At 42.9% G+C, this 19,019-nt stretch overlaps 1 protein-coding gene, 1 long non-coding RNA gene and 1 pseudogene across 3 annotated transcripts in view; 2 read left to right on the top strand and 1 right to left on the bottom strand.

Moving 5' to 3' along the window:
* Nucleotides 1-6,895: 6,895 nt before the first annotated feature.
* On the top strand, nucleotides 6,896-6,992 carry LOC121142120 (annotated as a pseudogene).
* Nucleotides 6,993-7,049: 57 nt separating this feature from the next.
* On the bottom strand, nucleotides 7,050-17,264 carry Csta (cystatin A). The gene is made up of 3 exons (XM_005071522.4): nucleotides 17,042-17,264; nucleotides 9,669-9,770; nucleotides 7,050-7,248 (listed from the first exon to the last, which is right to left on the bottom strand). The coding sequence occupies exons 1-3, from the start codon at nucleotides 17,105-17,107 to the stop codon at nucleotides 7,120-7,122; spliced, it is 297 nt and encodes a 98-aa protein (XP_005071579.1). The 5' UTR covers nucleotides 17,108-17,264; the 3' UTR covers nucleotides 7,050-7,119.
* The window catches only part of LOC121141950, a 153,493-nt gene continuing 151,299 nt past the window's right edge, over nucleotides 16,826-19,019 (top strand). For both annotated transcript variants that reach the window (XR_005878934.1, XR_005878935.1), the window contains exon 1: nucleotides 16,826-17,111. This is a non-coding gene — a long non-coding RNA (uncharacterized LOC121141950). The remainder of the gene's footprint in view (nucleotides 17,112-19,019) is intronic.

Below are 19,019 nucleotides of genomic sequence, written 5' to 3'. Positions count from 1 at the left end.
CTCTGTGTACATACTTATTTGGTGGCTTTGCAAGTTGAGACAGTAAGTTCTCTGTCATTATACCTGCTAAGAGTTTTACAAAATTATTGGTATGAATGTGGACTTTTTTCGTCATAGATGAGTTTCTCTTTTATTTGCCATTGTGGGTTTATTTTAAAGGGGGCAGAATTGGGCTGGAGAGATTGTTAGTGGTTAAGAGCAGTTCAATCCCAGCACCCACATGGTACTCACAACTGTTTATAACTCTAGTCCCAGGGGATGTGATGCCCTCTTCTGGTCTTTGTCAGCACCAGGCACACATTGATGCACAAACTTACATACAGGCAAAATACCCAAGCTTATAAAAAATAAAATGGCAAAATCAGACTGGATCCTCTACAATACAAACTGAATTTTCTTCTAAAAGTTGGACATGGTGACATGTGCCTGTAGTCCTATCCCTTGGGAGGCTGAGATGGGAGTATTGCTAGTTTGAGGCCAGCCTGGCTAAATAGTGAGAACCTGTCTCACAAAACAAAGACATTTGTCTTGAGTCTGGCTGTGGTGCTACATTCCTTTCATCCCAGCACTAGGGAGGCAGAGAGGTAGGTGGATCTCAGAGATCCAGGCCAGCCTAGCTTACAGAGCAAGTTCCAAAACAGCCAGGGCTACATAGAGAACCCCTGTCTCAAAAGACAAAACAAGACCATTTATCTAGTTTTTACATATACAACTAATTTGAATTGGAATTGTTTTCTAGACTTTTTCCATGGGAAGCATACATTTTAGAAAAGGAAAAAAGAGCCCTGTTTTAAGTAGAGGACTTCCACCAGTGAAGGAAAGTACTTGGTAGTATGGGTTATTAGCTTTCTGGGGCCACAGAACAAATCATCACAGGTTAGTTGTCATATTTGCTGTGTCACAGCCCTATGGTTCCAAAGTCCAGACAGGTTGGACTGGGCAGGGTTCTTGGTTCAGGGTGTGAAAGCTGAAATTTAGCTGAGACTGGCTCTTGTCTGAGTCCCCAGTCCACTGCTTCTGAATTCATTGAGCTTGGCAGGATTTAGACGAGTGAGTTGTAGCAGCAAACCTTTTCCCTGTATACTCGCTGGCTGTGTGGTACTGTTCTACTCCTGGGACCCACCACATTTCTCCACACATGGCCCCTCTGGCTTCATACTAGCAATGGTGTGTTAAATTTTCCCACTGGTTTATGTCCTGGCTTCCTTCACAGCTGTGAGCCACACAAGCTGCATTCAAACAGTCTGTAACCAGCTCTACCACAGTGCTTCTCTTTAACCCAGTGGCTGGGTTAAGCTGCACATCACCTTTGCCAGGTAATGTAACAGTCACAGATGGGATTAGGGCAGGATGTAGGGGATGCCAGTTTGGGCTCTGTTTATGGTGTGACTTAGATTAAGGCCACATGGCCCTGGCTTGTGTGGCTTCTGGTAGGCCTGAGCTTGCAGTGTCTTGATCTTCATCAGATTGTGTTCCTGGAAGTTAGCCATGGAGGGAGGCGTAAGTGTTGACAGAATGTTTTGGAACATTTACTGTGGGTGTTGGAGATACTGATGTATTCCTTTAGGACTGGTAGTGTGTGGTAGTGGGGGTATTAGCTTTCTGGGGCCACAGAAGAGTGCTTACCTGGTAGTACAAGGCTCTGGATTTGATCTCCAGCATGAGAGAGAGAGGGAGAGGGAGAAGGAGAGGGAGAGGGAGAGAGAGAGAGAGAGAGAGAGAGCCCACGCATGGAGATGCACACCTTTAATCCTAGTGCTCAGAAAGCAGAAGCAGGTAGATCTCTTGAGTTCAAGATCAGCCTTGTCTACCTAGTGAGTTCCAAAGCTACATAGACCCTGTCTTTGTGGGGCAGGGGAAGGGAGTTGGTTACAATTAGCACATAGCTTTTTTGACAAGAAAAAAATTTATATTAAAAGACAATATTGAAAAATCTCAATATTGAAAAGTGTTTTCTATAAAGCTGGTCTATAATAATTTTGTTTTTCGAGACAGGGTTTCTCTGTGACTTTGGAGGCTGTGCTGGAACTCACTCTGTAGACCAGGCTGGCCTCAAACTCAGAGATCCACCTGCCTATGCCTCCTGAGTGCTAGGTATAAAGGCATGTGCCACCACTGCCCAGCTCATGATAAATTTTAAATGGGTTTAGATAAAAGGCTGGATGTAAATGACAACACAACAAGGATCTTGGAAACATTCCTCTGGGAAATTTAGATTCTTTGCCAAGATCATATCTTTCCAGACTTCAGACCTGTCACCAGAGTGCTTGCTACCCGTTCTAATTATGTTAGGGTGCTTGAATTACTCGGCTGTGACATTGACCAAGCATTCCCCTCAGTTTGGAGTAAATAAGTGAGTGAATATACTGAGCCTGTGTCAATAGCATTTAAAGCCTCAGGTTGGAAGGTGAGATTTCTTTATCACTTTGGGAGGTAGATTTACTCGCTGAAACTCGAGTGCCATCACTGCCTCACAACAGTTTGATTTGCTTCCTTTACTTGGGAGAACAGAGAAACGTGCCGACATTCAGGTATGGATTTGACTTTTACTTGGCAGAAGACAGGCAAGTGAAGACGCACCTATCTTTCATGTCTTAGGCAATCTAAGCATGACTAGCCAGTATTGTGACAAAGCAAAATGCTTGCTTGCTCTCGAAAAGCTCCCGTTTGTTGATGGGAGATATGTAAGTTACAGATAATGGCAAGCACAGTCAAGTTCTATGCAAAAAGTAAGGAGCAGGAAGTCAGGGAAACGAGTGGAGTGTGGATCGTAAGTGACCGTGTTGGTCGGAGAACATAATGTCCTTGCCTTTGAACAGCTAACATAGATACTGAAACACACTATAAGGAAGAACATTCTGTTATTCTCTAATATACGTTGTGCTTCAGAGTCACTCATTTGTGAATGGAATTTGTGCTAGTGTTATTACGGTAGTAGGCTAATGTCCCGTAAATTCAAGAATAATGTGTAAACAGGAGATTCATCCAAAGTGCTCCTGTTTTAAATTACAAAGTGGATATCCTGCCTAGGGTTCAGGGGATCTAATCAAACATTAGAATCATATAGACTACTTGTGATCTCTGTATATATACTTACTTAGCCTTGCAGAATACTCTAAATTTCAATTACCTTTTAAAAAAATTCCTTCCATGCATAAATGTTGGGGAAAAAAAAAGGAAAATGGAAAATGGTCATTTCCAGCAAGGTCAAATTTTATCTCTGTGGGGAAAAGAGAAGAAGAGAGAGAAGCAGTAAAAATAGCAACTTAGAAAATAAATACTTTGTGTAACGATGTGACACAACCTATGGTTTGGGCTTCTATCCTCTTGGGAGTTTAATGAGTGTCACATGCGTGCACATGTGTGTGTGTGTGTGTGTGAGAGAGAGAGAGAGAGAGAGAGAGACAGAGAGAGACAGAGACAGAGAGAGACAGAGAGAGACAGAGAGAGAGGGTCTCACTATTAACACCGTGCTGCTGACCTGTAACTCACTTTGTAGGCCAAGCTGACCTTGTACTCATGAAGATCGCTAACCTCTGCATCCTGAGTGCTGGGACCAAAGGCATGCACCACCATGCCTGGCCATGCTCCTGCGAGTCAGTCTTACTAGCCCTGCTGGCCTAAGACTTGCAGCTGTCCTCTTCCTTGGCTCCCAGAGCACTGGGTTGCAGTGTGCATTACCATGTGCAGCTCGTGATTGCATTGCAGGAATAAGCACTATGGTGCTCCAGAGATAGCATCCAACGTTTTGTGCGTGTTTGTATGTGTTCATTGTCTGGATGTATGGAGACTGGAGGTTGATGTCCAGTGTCTTCTTTACACTTTGCCTCCACCTTCGTATTTTGAGGTGGTCCCTCACTGAACCTGGAGCTTTTATTGGTTCAGTTAGGCTGGCTGCCAGTGAGCCCCAGGATCCTGCCTGAACATCCCTAGTTGGGGATCAAACAGGTTTTCTTCTTGTACAGCAAGCACTTTCAACCGTCCGTCTTTCTAGCCCCAGGGGCTTTTAATTTCTGTGGTTTTAGGATTTATCATTTTTACATTCCTTAGTTTATTGGTCTTACCATGTTATGTTTGTTTTTTATCAGCTTCAGTGTTATAGCAGTTTATAGTTATGTACCTCTTTTTTTAAGGTTTATTTATCTAATATGCTTACAACATTCTGCCTCCATGTATCTCTGCAGGCCAGAAGAGAGAGCCAGCTTTTGTTATAGATGGTTGTGAGCCACCATGTGGTTGTTGGGAATTGAGCTCAGGACCTCTGGAAGAGCAGCCAGTGCTCTTAACCTCTGAGCCATCTCTCTAGTCCAAAATTCCCCTCTAATTTTTCCTTCAACATTTTGTAATGTTGTAGGGGTTAGCAGCCAGCTCCCAGAGGCAGTGGCCAGCTGAGGTCAGGCCTGGGTGACTGTCTCATGGTTCACTATAGAGATCGGGATAACTAGTCCACTGGCATGTAGAAATAATTGCTACTGAATGAATTATTTCTGCTTCAGTTTTACACTCCAACAAGCAAAAGCTGTCCCACGTAAAGCCCCTCAATGACTTTTTACTGCCTTAGAGATAACTGCAAATTCCTTAAGGTGGTCTTTGAATGTCCACACTGACCCCCTCCCCTGCACCCCTCTGCAGTGCTCAGTACTGGCGACCTGCTCCCAGCCAAGACCAGTGTCACCTTCACATTTCTGAGATTGCTTCCTCTCTCCCCTGGCCAACTCTGATCTGTGGCTCTTGTCTCAGCTGTCACTCCCTTCAGCTCTCAGGTTAGGTGTCCCTTTTGTGTATTCCCACGTCAGCACGTCTGTCAGGGTCTTTGCCAGGCTCTTGCCGGCTTTCCTCTTTAGTTTGTGAGGCCCGGCTCTTTCCCACTTCTCAGAATATTGCTAGTCCCACACTAGTGTTCCTCTTTATTGCTAGAACCCTGGCTCCGGTTGCTGGGGGCCCAGCTTCCCTTGTAGCCTGGGAAGCAATCAAAGTTCTGAAATAGACGCAGAAACTTACATGGAGATAAAGGCACTGCCCTGTTCTCATCGCCTCCATCTTCTTTGTAGACGTGACACATCTACAAAAATACCAGAAAACAGCAAAAGAGCACCCTACGTAATTACTGTCAGTAATTACTTTGAATGTAAATGGGTTACACTCTCCAATGAAAAGACTGAATAAGTGGATCAAAAACCAAGACTCAACTACATTGTGTATTGTAGCAGTTGTCTAATTTTTAATGGCACATAAAGACTGGAGGTGAAAAGGCAGAAGCAGGTATTCCACAGAAAGGGGAACTGAGTAGTGGTGCTGAGACTTGTATCAGACAACAGTCAAAATGAAGGCTCAGGTGGTCAAGAGGATTACCCAGACAAAATCAACAAAGGAACTCACGACTTCACATCTTTGACCAAATGGACCTAAACAGAGTACATAGAACATTGTCCAGCACATCCTATGCCAGAGCACAAGACAAGTCTAGCAAAGAGACTGATGCCAGAGAATGTCTTTTTTACTTTTTAACATCACAACCTTGGTAGAAGCAGAGGTCATTAGCAGGAAGAACTTTGGAATTTCACAAACATAGGACGATTAGGTAACACATGCCAGAATAACAGATGGGTCTAGGAATAACTTTAAAAAGAATCTAAAATGTAGGCAACACAAACAGGAAAAAACCACACCAAAACTTGTAGGATGTAGTGCATTTGCCCCAAGAGTAATGATGGTCACAGCAAGTGCTCCCAATCAAAAGATCACAAAAGAAACAAACAAAGACCCTGCCAGGTGCCGTGACTGGAACAGAACAGGTCAAGCCAGTGTCAACAGAACGAATGGGAGAGAATAGAAATTGGGGCAGAATAGACAGGAACTGGAAAACAAGCAAAACAAAGTCAGTGTCTGAAAAGATCGAAGAGTTGCACTCTTTGTCTAAACTGAGCACAGAACCTGTGGACTCCAGGAAATGAGACCACAAATCAAAGTAGAGACAATACAGTGCTACCACAAAACTACAGAGAAGTGTACAATGCTATTCTGAACAATTGCATGCCCCAGATAGAACCTAGGAGGATTTCCCAGAAATGCCCCCCCAACACTGAATGATGAATAAATAGGAAATCTTAACAGGTGACTCAAGAAAAGCCTGCAGATTAAATCAGGAATAAAAAGCCTGCCCTGAAGGAAACGCCCCAGCCCTGATGGTCTCACCCGGAGATACATTCCAAGTTATCCACCGGCTGCATCGTGAGACCCTGGATAAAAAACAGCAAAACACCCATCAGTAGTATTTCCCAACACTAACAATAGCCTGTCTGAAAGATAAATTAAAAGAAAAAGCTCATCATAACAATTTCCCAACCACACCAAGCCTTTAGGAGTAAATTTGGTCTGGGAGGTAAGGCTGCCTGCAATCCTAAAACACAATCAAAGGAGATACACAGAGAAAACAGATTGTTTTGTCCATACTTTGGAAGCACTAATGTTAAAATGGTCATATGACTTCAAGATATCTATAATTTTAATGCTGTAGCTGTTGAAATTAAAATATCAGGCCAGGTGGTGGCAGCACACGCCTTTAATCCCAGCACTCAGGAGGTAGATTGCAGGTGGATCTCTGAGTTCAAGGCCAGCCTGGTCTACAAATCAAATTCCAGTTACAGCTTTCATGTCTTGTAAAATACCACTTTAGTTTTCAAATACAGAGGCAGAGATGACCTGCTGGGTTCTGGGCAACCACAGAGAACAGGAGTGTGCCTCCCCCGTGTGGCAGCTGCTGACCTAACCCAACTGTGCAGAGAATGAGGCAGTACTAACCCTTTATCCAGTTGCAACAGAGCCTTGTTAGTTCTTACAGGGTTCCCAACTGGCATCACTTATTGTGGGATTTCCAGTCTAAACCAGTAACACCGTGTCTCTTCCGCAGCATATATACTGAACATATACAGAGATTAACATGGCCCTTGCCCAAGGATGACATGCAAATTCGTGAAGCATTTCATATTTTAAAACAGTCAAGAAAGCAAAGGTCAGTACAATAAATGAATAATAATGGAAGAAAATAGTTATTTGAAGAATGCTTCTTTATTGATGGCTGCATTTCTTTACAGTGAGAGAAATCAGGTCACTTGCTGCTCAGAAGTAGGACAGTTCATCATCCTTGGTTTTGTCAGTCTGGTAACCACTAAGTTGCAAACCCTCATTTTGTCCAGGAAGACCTTTATAGACTTTCAAGTGCACATATTGGCTGTTGCCTACATCCACCTGAAAGACATTAAAATGGAAGGGAGGGAGGGAGGAAGGGAGGGAGGTAGGGAGGGAGGGAGGGAGGGAGGCAAGGAGACAGATTATTCACATAGATCTACATTGTATGAGAGATCTGATGCCTTGTGTGGTAAGCTGTCTAAATCGGCACTTCTGGCCCAAGGCAACATCCATGAACTGAGCTCCCATCAACCCTTGTGTCTGGAGGAAGAACAGCTAACAGTATGGCAAGAAGTATATTTACTAGATTTATTTTTAATACTTTTATTATTTTATTTGTATGAATAATTTGCCTGCTTGTGTTTAAGTGCACCCTGTGCATGTAATGCCTGAAGATGCCAGAAGAGGGTGTTATCTCCCCTCAAGTTGGAGTTAAAGAATTCATGAGCTTTTTCATGTGTGTGCTGGAATCCAAACCCAGGTTCTCTGCAAGAGCAACCAATGCTCACTTCATCTGAATTTATTTATTGTACTTTTCATTAGAATCTGGGCACAGATTACATTCCAGAGTTACATTTGATTTGCATGATAACCAGAACAGAAACAGAAGGCAGCCTATATTTCAGTGATTTTGTTTTCTGACTTCTAAATTGGGAGAGAAATTACCATATAGTTCAATAATGGAGAAAAAAACCCAAACAGCAACAAAAACCAACTCAGAATTGCTTTAGAAAATGTAGACTCCATGCCTGTGTTGTATTGGAATCTAATTTGTGAATGCTGACCAGGCATTTGAGAACAGGGCAGGGTAGGATGCCTGCCCACCTCTTTGTAAGTAAAATTAAGAAGCTTAGGAGCCATTGGGGTAGTGATCTGGATGGTAGTTTGGGCATGAACCTGTACCTAGAAGACAGATATTGTTCTTTATTGGAACAATAAAAGTTTTTTTTTCATTGATATTATGATGAGTGCCTTCCTGCAAAACAACCTATGGCGGTGGTAAAGGGTCTACATAGACACCAGCTCTACTTCTCTGTGTTCAATGAGTTGTATAGGTGGTGTCTGGTATGTTTTTTATGTCTTAAATCTGTTGAATGTTTTTATTGCTGAGCACAAAGTTTGTTCTTTTGGAACAATAAAAGTTTTGTATTATATGTAGATAAAGTGCTCTGATAGCCCTTCCTACCCTAATCTTAAAATGCTACCTGTCAAAGTTTACCATTACATACGACACTATGATGACCACCACATAAAATGTGTGTGTGTGTGAGTGAGTGTGTGTGTGTGTGTGTGTGTGTGATCACAGTGACTTCTTAATGTAGGTCTGAAAAAAGATATGACAGTGTCAGTTTTAAAGATGCCAGCAACAGATTAAAGAGATGAATTTCTGGAGCTGGAGGTGCAGCTTGGTTAGTGCAGTGTTTCTCTAGCTTGCATGAAACCCTGCGTTTAGTCAACCAGCACCTCATAAGCCAGGTGGTGAATGTCTACTATAATCCCAGGACCAGGAGGTGGAGGCAAGAGGAGCAGAAATTCAAGGTCATTTTCCATTATATATAGAGTTTGGGATCCTACAGCCTGAGATACATGAGACTCTGTGCCAAAACAAACCAAAACAAACAACCGACAACAGTAAAACCAATAAGCTTCAACTCTTCCCATAAAGCTGTCAGTGAATAAATGGCAGAGCCCAAATTTAAACCTTGGTCTGCTAGATTCCAACATCCACATCATTTTGTTTTTCTTGTTGGTTGGTGTTGTTTTAAGAAAAGATCTATCTATGTATCTCAGGCTGGCGGCAAACTCTGGGCTCCTGCCTTGTCTCCTGAGTACTGGGCTACAGGTGTATCCCATGCTCAACATTTGTATTGGTCTCACTCTACAGTGTAGCATTTTTTTTAAAGTATTTGTTTCCTACTTGGAAAAGGGCAACCACCTTTGCAAACATTGTTGACATTACTGGAGCCAGTGCTCCGACTGGAAATCTTGGCTGTGTGCTTACGGTAGTGTGAACTTCTAGAGTCATTTACCTCTCTAGGGATCAAGTTTCTGATTGGTAACACAGAAGAAGCGGGTTATTTTTTTTCCATGAGGATTAGGTGACAAGGTGCAAGGCCTGCTTATAGAGTAGTACCTGGCACTCCCCATGAGCACAGTGGGTTGTTTTTCAGAGTAGATTTTGAGTGTGAACAAGTAGTGGAGCATGGGTCAAACCTGGGACCACCTAACATCAAAGCCTGTAGTCCTTTGTTCTACAAGTCTCTCAGTAGGGACTTGAGACACCTGGGAAATTCAGAGAGTGGAGGAGAGTAACACCATATAAGCAAGCTTTCTACATCTACAAGGAAAATATCCTTTGGGAATCTTCTACTTGCAAGTGTCATGCTAGTGTCTTAATTAGAGACGACTGGTAGAAATGAAGACACAGTCGGGGCAACAGGTAACATTGCATCAGTGCTTAGCTGAGGTTGGAGTCTAACCTTTATGAAATAGTTGACTCCAGCGACGACTTGAGTTTTATACTCGATGGCTTCAAATTTTTCATATTTCTCGTTGGTTTTCTCTTCAAGCTGTGCTCTGACCTTATGAAGAGAAAGAAAGAAATGTTGTTAGAGTTGGGTTTACTCTGATTAAATGAGCTACAAATCTGGGAACCTCAGGCTACTGGGAGTCCTTAGAGATGCTGATGAAGCCTGGCATGGTGGCTTAAGTCTATAACTCCAGAACTTGAAAGACTGAGGCAGGAGTATCTGGTTCAAGAGCACTTTTGGTGATATAGAAAGTTCCAGGCTAGTTGGGGCTACAGATTGAGACCCTGTCTCAAAAATCAAAATAAAATGATAAACAGAACTAAAAGAAGATGCTTCATTTTCCATAGAAAACACTTTAAGAAGGTTACACAGGTTAAAAAGTCAAGTTATATTGCATGAGGCTGAATTAATATCAAATCAGTGTGGTATTACAAAATAGTCACGGTTTAGGGTCTCCGAATAGCTCAGGAGGTAAAGTCACTTGTCACCAAGAAAGCATGACAGCCTGAATTCCATCCCTGGAACTCACATGGTGGAAGGAGAGAACTGACTCCTGCAAGTTGTCCTGTGATGATCTACACACACACACACACACACACACACACACACACACACACACACACACACAAAACAAAAACCAAAGCAAAAGCCAATATAATTGCAATTTGCAATAAAGAGCTCCAGTAGTTACAACTATATTTGATTAGTAATTAAAATCAGGACAGCAGTAATTAATACTTATTTTTAAACTGATTGCACAATTAATGGTGAAAATAATGAATTGATTTAGAGCAGTTGTAGTTTCCCCTAATATTTCCATCTTACATACCCACACCCATTCTAGAATCATCCAAACCAGAACATTACAATGGAATATTATCATGAAGGAGTTTATAAATGTTTTCAGCTGTCTCTCAAATGTCCCCTCTCCCCCAGGATCCTGCACTGCATTGGACATCATGTCTCCTTAGTCTCTTAGTGGGGTTAACTCCGGTCTTTCTTTGTTATTTCAACCCTGGCTCTGGACTGCAAATTTGTAGAGTGTCCCTTGATTTGGGTTCTGCCCTCTCTTATGCTTGCATCCTACATTCTTTACAGCACAGATTGGTGCATCCTTAGTGTACTGTTCAGGACCCACAGTTTTCCTTACTGCTGATGGAGATACTGTCACTTGGTTAGGCTGCCTGGCAGATCTCACTACTGCAAATTACTTTCCTATCCCTCTGTGCTTGGACCACACAGCAGTTTCTCATCATGCAGATAAGACTATTTCTTATCTGGCCTTTAGCTCTTCCGCATGATTCTTGACTACAATAATTAATCTGGCTTTTGCCAAATAATAATTTATTTTTTTCTCTCATTCCTTATGTATTTGTGAATTAGAATTCTCTCAGGAAGACCTGTTCCCTCTCTACTCTTCTGTTTATTTAGTTTTTGTTTTTATTACTATGGCTTACAATGCCAGCCATTAGCAATCTAATACAGCTCTGCAGTGTGAATCTCCTGCTCGGGCTTAGACTTGCCTGAGCAGGAGATTCTAGACGATTCAGTTTCCATTTTGCCTCTTCTATCCGTGTCCTTCAGGTAGTGCCTACTGACTTCCTGCTACTTTTCTGATAGGTGTGTTCCCCGAAATCGTTTCCTACCCCTAGGAGGAAACTAACATTATCTTGTGTCTTCTCCATTGGGAAGTTGGCTCCCTGCTCTCTGCTGAAGCGCTTAGGTACATCTACTTCCTCTCAGGCCTCCAAGGCACCCCAAGCTCTCTCAGACCCCTGAATCCTTCTCCTCAAGGGGTAGATGTTTTCAATCTTTGTCTGCTGGTGCCTCAGTTGACTGCTAGAACTATTTTCAAAGGTGTCTGCAGACTGACTTCTCAGATTATTTTTGAGCTTCCAGCATGCACCACCCATTTTCTCCCAAAGCCTTAGGATAGGTGGAACGGGGAACAATTGCTTTGTTGAGATGGAAAATGAAGCTTCAAGTGGAGGAAAGAAGGCAAAGTGAGGGCGAAAGATGACGGGCAAGAGGCAGGGTGCATGAGAGATGAGTGAGGAGAAACTCACATCTCAGGTTCTCTGCACCCTGATGCTTTTGAGTGGCCAAAGGAAGGGCGCCGGCACTGGGTGTCCGCTGAGTTAGAAAGCCCCAAAATGACTTATTTAACCTCACTTTACAAGTAAGGAACTTGAGGTTAAGCTTAAAAACCATTAATCATTGTCATAGCAATTTGAAAGCCCCTGTGCAGATACTCCCAAATTGCACCTTCTTCATTGTTCTTGTGTAAATCACAGGCCCAGAGTTTTCCATGAGAGAACTGATTTCAAATGCTCTGGTTTGTTTCCTCACAAGCACTGGTGCCTGTCCGCTGTCTGGTTCACAGTGGAAGCTGCAGCCCCCAACCCTTTTGTAGTATGGCAGGTTTGCATCCTTCAACGTGGGATGCTACCGACCTGGGTGCTGATGGGGAGTTGGGAGGTAGGGGAAGATGTGATTGGGGAGATTATTAGTGAATATTTAAGATTCAGAAAGTAGTTTGGCATTGAGAAAACTTCTGGCGTGGGGGTTGGAGATACCAGAAGCCCAGGGCTGGCTGGCTGGCTGGGAAGGCATCTGTGGAGCCTGGTGTGACAGACAGGACCTGTGCTGTAGCAGTTGCTGCTCTCCTTTCACAGTGTCTGGTGATGGCTGGAAACTATGTGTTTGTCACTTTGTCCACCATCAGAGGAAGGGGCACCCAGTAAATACACTTCCAGATTTGTTTCAGCTTTTCTAATTGCTGCAAATTTAGCTGAGTTGAGCTGCTCACTTTCTAGGACCTGAAGATCTGAGTCACGGGGGCATCCAACCTTAAGGCATTTCCCCAATCCGCCATCATTCTTCAGGGGGGAATGGCTAGAGGACCATGGCTACAAGGTAGACACACAATATTCAAAGGAATTTTACAGTAATAAAATTGAAGTTATGGAGCAGTATGAAAACATGGTAAAGCTAGTGGGACATGTCTTACAGACATTTGTCATCTCACATGTTTGGAAGGAAGTATGAAGAAAAGCTTGCCAGCCACAAGAAAATGAAGTCACTAGACTACGAGTGATGGAAAGACAGTAAAGGGCTGGAAAAGTTGGACCTGATACAATATGATAAACGGGGGTATTTCCTTGACAGATGCCAGCAGTTTTCCAAGCAGAGTAAGAACTGAGAAACCTGCAGGGGAGCCCATGGGAGGAGAGGGGCACATGATGACAGTGGGGAGAAGGTATAGGTTTCTAGGAAAACAACAACAAATAGAACTTAAAGGACACTCTGCTGTCCCCAGGGCCCTGCCATGACATGGACATTCAATCATCACACTGGAATGGTAAGCTTCCTGAGGTCCTGCGATTTCCTGGAGCAGAAGTGGAGGAGGAAGTGGGGGCCGTGGGAGTGACCTCTAATTGAAGATTGGAACGTCACAGCTCACAGGATCATGGGAATCAGAGTGGAGGAGTGCATGAAAATATCCGTCATGGATGAATGACCAAGAGGATCTAGGCATGTTCTGATAAAGATGGGAGGGTAGGCATTCTGAGAATGCTGGTGTGGTTGAATGGCAGGTTCTCTGGGGAAGGGACACTAGGAGAAATAATTGGCAAGCAAGCTGAGGTTGGAGAGAAGAACCTAAATCTGTAGATGAGGTCAATGGGAGCCATGACGCTAAAGCCCAGGGTGTGTCCTGCTGTGCCAATAAGGTGTTTGTGTGGTGTCCCAGCCAATGAAACTCATGCTTAGTGTGTTCGCCAGGAATGGTGTTCAGCAACTAGGTTTCCAACATGAAGAAGAGTATGGGTAGTGTGCACACACATCTGCATGTGTAATCATAGCCTTTGCTTCTAAAAATAGTCATTAAAATAACATTTCTTTCCCTCAGCTAAACATACCTGGAATTCCCTTCCAGAGTCAACAATAAAAGATCACCAACTGCAATCTGCTTACTTGGTCTTTCATTGGACATGCTATGGTTTTTCACGGGTGGGAATGTGAATGCCTTTTTATTTCATCATTTTCATTATGTAACAATCTTTTTTTTCCAAGACAAGGCCTTTCTATATAGCCCTAGCTGTCTTGGAACTCACTCTGTAGATCAAGCTCCAGAGTCATAGAGATCCACCTGCCTTTGTCTCTTGAGTGCTGGGATAAAAGATGTGAGCCACCACCACCTGGCAATAACCAATTAAAAAAATCACTTGTACACTTGGGTTCATGAGTGTGTGTGTGTGTGTGTGTGTGTGTGTGTGTGTGTGTGTATGGCATGCCTGTGGACATCAGATGACAACTTTTGGAGTTAATGCACACCATTATATGGGTTGGGGTGCTGAGCCGTCTTGTCACCTGATAATCAATGTTTTCTGAATGACAAGCTTTAGGAATACCTGTCTCCCCTGAAAATTCTCACATTCTCCCAATCCCAAAGCCTCTGCCTGCTTTTCTGTGGGCTTGGTGTTCAACTCCCAGGACATGCAGGTACTACTTCTCCATGGTACTTTCCCTGCTCTATGTGATGACCTTTCCTTTTCCTTCCTCTCCTTCCTTCCTACTGGGGTCTTCCTTCTGTTGCCTCCCCATTTAGAGTCCTCTGCAAAGGGCAGAGACAGCCAAGAGTTGTCTCTCCTAAGAACATTTTTAAAACTGAAAATTTTTAAAAATAAAAAAATACATATTAAAACACATGTAATAAAAGTACAAAGCAAATGACAGGTCATGGAGATTTTCTCTGGGACCCCACAAATCATTGTAGAGATGGAATAACCCTCTCTGGCCTGACACTATGTGGGGACCCCAGCAACCATAAACTAGGAGGAGTTGATTCAATTTCCTGACTTAACAATGACTTCAGTAGTATCTGCTTGAGGGGTTCTTTGGAGGGGGAATGATTGATGAGGCTGAGAAAATGCTTCCTAAAATATACAGTTTACTGCAGCTTCTCTGCCTCCCAACACTTAACTGGGAATTGTCCCCTAAGGCTGTCTCCTGCAAGAGAGGACAGATGAGTGATGTCTGGGAGCTGAGCCACCACACTGCACTTGTTCACCTTACAGTAAAAGGTTTGACAGCCATGCCTAATGGCCTTTTTGGTCTTAAACCTATGATTATGAAAGAGAACTAAATTAAGTTTTATTTTATAATATGCTCTAGATATCTTGACTTCCTTTATACTGCTAATTTTTCAGGAGTAGTGGGCATGTCTTATAATCCTTTATGTAGCAGTTTGTAGCCCGATGCTAGACACCTAGGAGAGACTCAGGAAATGCCCCTACCATGAAATGGTTCGTGCCTATGCAACAGTGCATTGTGGTTTAAACCCGAGGCCATGGATTGCATGAAGAAGGCAAGTTTGCTGCATTCTCTCCCCTCATACCTGCAAAAGCTCCCGGGTGTGTTGAGGTCATGCAGTGGAAAGGACAGATAAATTTCTTAACTGGGTGACTCTCAAACATTTTGAGTTCTGGTTTCATCATCTGAAAATGCCTTGCCTGCCCTATGGCTTTGAAAATCAAATTGGAGGTGGAATGGATGTCAAGGCTTTTACAACTCCTTCCTGGGGTGAGGTGGCCTTGTGAAAATCTATTTGTCATGCTGCTTCTCTGAAGCTATAAGAACACACTTCTAAATTAAGTTTATCACTGAAGATGTGGTCTATGGATGGAGTCATTAGCAAGGTAAGCCCTTCCAGTAGCTGCCTAACTTGGAAAATTATATGATCAAAATACATTGAATGTATATATGAAATTCTCAAAGAACTAGTAAAAATATACTTAAAAACCACCCTAGCCAGGCAGGATAACACACTCCTGTAGTCCCAGGTACTTGGGAGACTAGAAGCAAGGGAATTACTTGAACCTATCAGGTTGGGAGTACCCCTCTGAGAAACAGCAAGACCCCTCCCAACATTTCAAAATAGAACAATTGTTCAAACAAGGTGAACAACTATTAAAAATCATTGAAATCTGTTGTATTTTCTATATTTCAAATAGCTGTATTTCCCTATCCATTCCCCACAGCTCTGGTTTCTGTAACATCTCAGGGGAAGTTTTTAGGCTGTGGGATTTTTTTCAGGTGACATCAACAGCAATGATGCCTTATCTGTAATACTTGTTTTTGAAACAATTTTTATGTACATTATTTTAGTTAGTCCTTTTAGCTCTTGGCTTCTTACAAATGAAATGGAGAACCTTTCCTTGGAACCCTATTTCAAAGTCCCATCTCACAAGCCTCCTAGGATACCAGATATCTGGTCCTACAGAACAGTGAAGTTGTAGGGAGGAAGCAGCCACAGCACCTGAGAGCCTGGGAGAATGTGGAATTGCGAGCCTGTCCAGCCCTGCAGATCTGCATTTTATCTAGAAGGACATGTGACTCGTGTGCACATTCAAGTCTGAGAACACCAACTTGATGTGAGGATTCTAAGGAAGGTATACAGATTCAGGGTTATCTTCTTCAAAAACAAAATAAAATTACAAGTGAGAACTATTTAGCTTCAAATATTTAGCCATTGAAATTTAGGGCCGTGACCTCCTCTAGAATGTTCAGTGCCCTAAACATGAAGGCTCCCATCTCTTCTACTCACACAAAAGCCGATGATGCCTAGTATGATGATGCTTAGGAAGTTAAGGCAGGAGAAGTGCTGTGAGTTTGAAGCCACCCTGGGTTACCTACGTGCTAGGTCAGTCAGGACATAACAAGACCATGTCTCAAACAGACAGGCAAGCAAACAACAAACAAAACTGATCTGTCTCCCTGGTTCAGGGAGGAAAACAAATTGATGTAAGGAAATAAGGCAAACCTAGACCCTCAATTTGCATACATTTCTCTTTTATAAAACATGCAACACAACACATTTTTATTATATAGATGATAGTTATGCAAGATGCATGAACTTGCTAAAAATGTCGAGTTCTATTTTGACTGTAAAGGTGTGGTGCACATAGCATCCTAGGAATCCGCTCAGGAATCCTTAACAGCCTTAGGTGATATTTGAAAACTTCGTGAGCAAGTACCTGAGAGCCCCTGGAATCACACTTATAAGTAAAAGGTTTAGAGACTATTTTACAAATTCACCTTGAGCAAGTGGGGACACTGAAGTTACAGTGTGGCTTGTCCAAGTTTACTTTTGGAATGCTGACATTTCCCTGAGAAGTCTTAATGTTCCATCTTTAGCTGCACAAAAGTCTGAATATAACCCACACATTTCTGGTTTCTGTGATTTCCTACACTCTTAACACTGAGCCAAATTATGAACCAAATGACGAAAGTTTGATTTGGGACCAAATGCCTCAACTCACCTGGTCGGCAATCTCCTGGACTTCTGGTGTGGCAGGTCTGGCCTCCGACAAGCCTCCTGGGATCATTCTGGTGAGTTGTTTCTTTGCTGGGCAGGATGCTGAGAGGGAGTGATCAGGGAGCACGGAGACTCAGGGTTTTAAAGGAGCCCATAAACTCCTCCTCTATAAAGTATTAGCTTCAACAGTAGCCGAGGGACTGGGAAATGAGTGTGGCCTCAGGCGAGTCTATCACCTCCCTTAGAGGATAGGCTGAGTGGAGATGGGGAGGGGGACAACGATAGGGTGGGGGGAGTAAGCAAGTGGGTGTGCCCAGATTTCAGGCATGATTAGTATAGGTTCCTCCCTGCTCTCTGAGCCAATATTTTCATCCTGTTGTGTCATATGAGGATCCACACACAAGCAACCGGAGTTGCCAAATACGTTAAACATCAAGTGTTCTTTTAGGAGAATACTTAATAATGTCAAGTCTTGTTGCTTAGAATTCACCCAACTTTATAAAGACAGCAAAACTGTCTATCTGGAGGACTTTTAGTTTCTAAAATGCTTATGCTTATCCCCAAACACAAAGAATGAAATAGCAAATGTCTTTATTTTTTTTTTTTGCTGTTGATTCTTGTGTGTGTGTGTGTGTGTGTGTGTGTGTGTGTGTGTGTGTGTGTGTGTGTTTGAAGAGATTTCATTTATCCTGGACTGGTCTTGAAATCACTATGAACCTTGAACTTCCAGTTCTCTTGCCTCTCTCTGCCTGCAGAGTTCTGGAATTACAGGCATGTACCATGCCCAGTTAATGTGGGGCTGGAGACTAAATCCAGGGCTTTTTGGGTGTCAGCTATGTCATCTTCCAGTTGATCTATGTCCCTAGCCCAAGATAGCTTGATTTCTGTCATTTAGTACTAAGTGTTTTGTTATTTGCTTCATGATTCTTTTTGTAGTGTCTTTTATTGTCTTCCTTCCTTCCTTCCTTCCTTCCTTCCTTCTTTCCTTCCTTCTCATTCAATCCATTCTAGAATTTATTAAGTAGCCCAGGCTGGACTTCAGGTCCAGCTCCTCCTGCATGCTGAGACTAATACCACCTATGGAGGAAGCTCCCACCCCAACCATGTCATCCACAGAGTTACACCATGAGTTTGTTAAACCTGTAGCCTATTTTAATAATTTATAGCCAAGTTTTGCCATTTAATTTTTATTAAATCACATATAACCACATATTCTGTTATACTACTGTTTCGTGTGTGTGTTTGTGTGTGTGTGTGTGTGCGTGCGCGTAGGGAGGCCAGAGGTGTCAGATCCCCAGGAGATGGAGTTATAGATGATTGTGAGCTGCCTGATATGGCTGCTGGGAACTGAACTCTGGTCCCCTGTGTGTTATAAAGTGCTGAGCCATCTCTCCAGCCCCTATGCTCCTTTTCTGCTCACCATGTTATGAATCTTTCCATATCGATCGATACACAGATACATTAACCAAGTTCCTTTACTGGCCCTTTCTTCCGTCTATTCTCTCTAACCATGATATGCTACACCACAGTTTCAACATGCTGCTCCTGGTGAGAGGGTTTTGGTTGTTTTAGATATGTGTATTACTCTTTTATCTTAATTTCTATAAATGTTCAAAATATAGAAGAAGCACAATAAAATAGCAGACATCTCTATCTCTGTCACTCAGAATGGAATGTGTCTGCCACTCTTCTCTCTGATGGAATGACCCTGTGGGCAGGGGCGGGGGCAGCAAGCCTTCTGTCCCCTTGCTGTGCCCTATTCCCTGTTATGCCCAGCACTTCCCTCTTGATGCCCAGTAATTCTAAAGAGAAGCCCTCCCTTTTAAACGTTTGGAATATTAACTGATAAGTTACGAGGCATTTAAGGTCAGTCTACACATATGAAACTCTGTCTAAAACAAACAATGATTTTAACAGGAAAATCACACTTCTTTAGATTTACAGAACTCAGGGTGTCTGGGAATCTTTATCTAGCATCAGAG

Source organism: Mesocricetus auratus, unplaced genomic scaffold, assembly GCF_017639785.1.
Source record: "Mesocricetus auratus isolate SY011 unplaced genomic scaffold, BCM_Maur_2.0 Super-Scaffold_100008, whole genome shotgun sequence".
NCBI lineage: Eukaryota > Metazoa > Chordata > Mammalia > Rodentia > Cricetidae > Mesocricetus > Mesocricetus auratus.
Note: the sequence above shows the minus strand (reverse complement) of the source record. Positions and strands in the feature narration are given on the sequence as shown.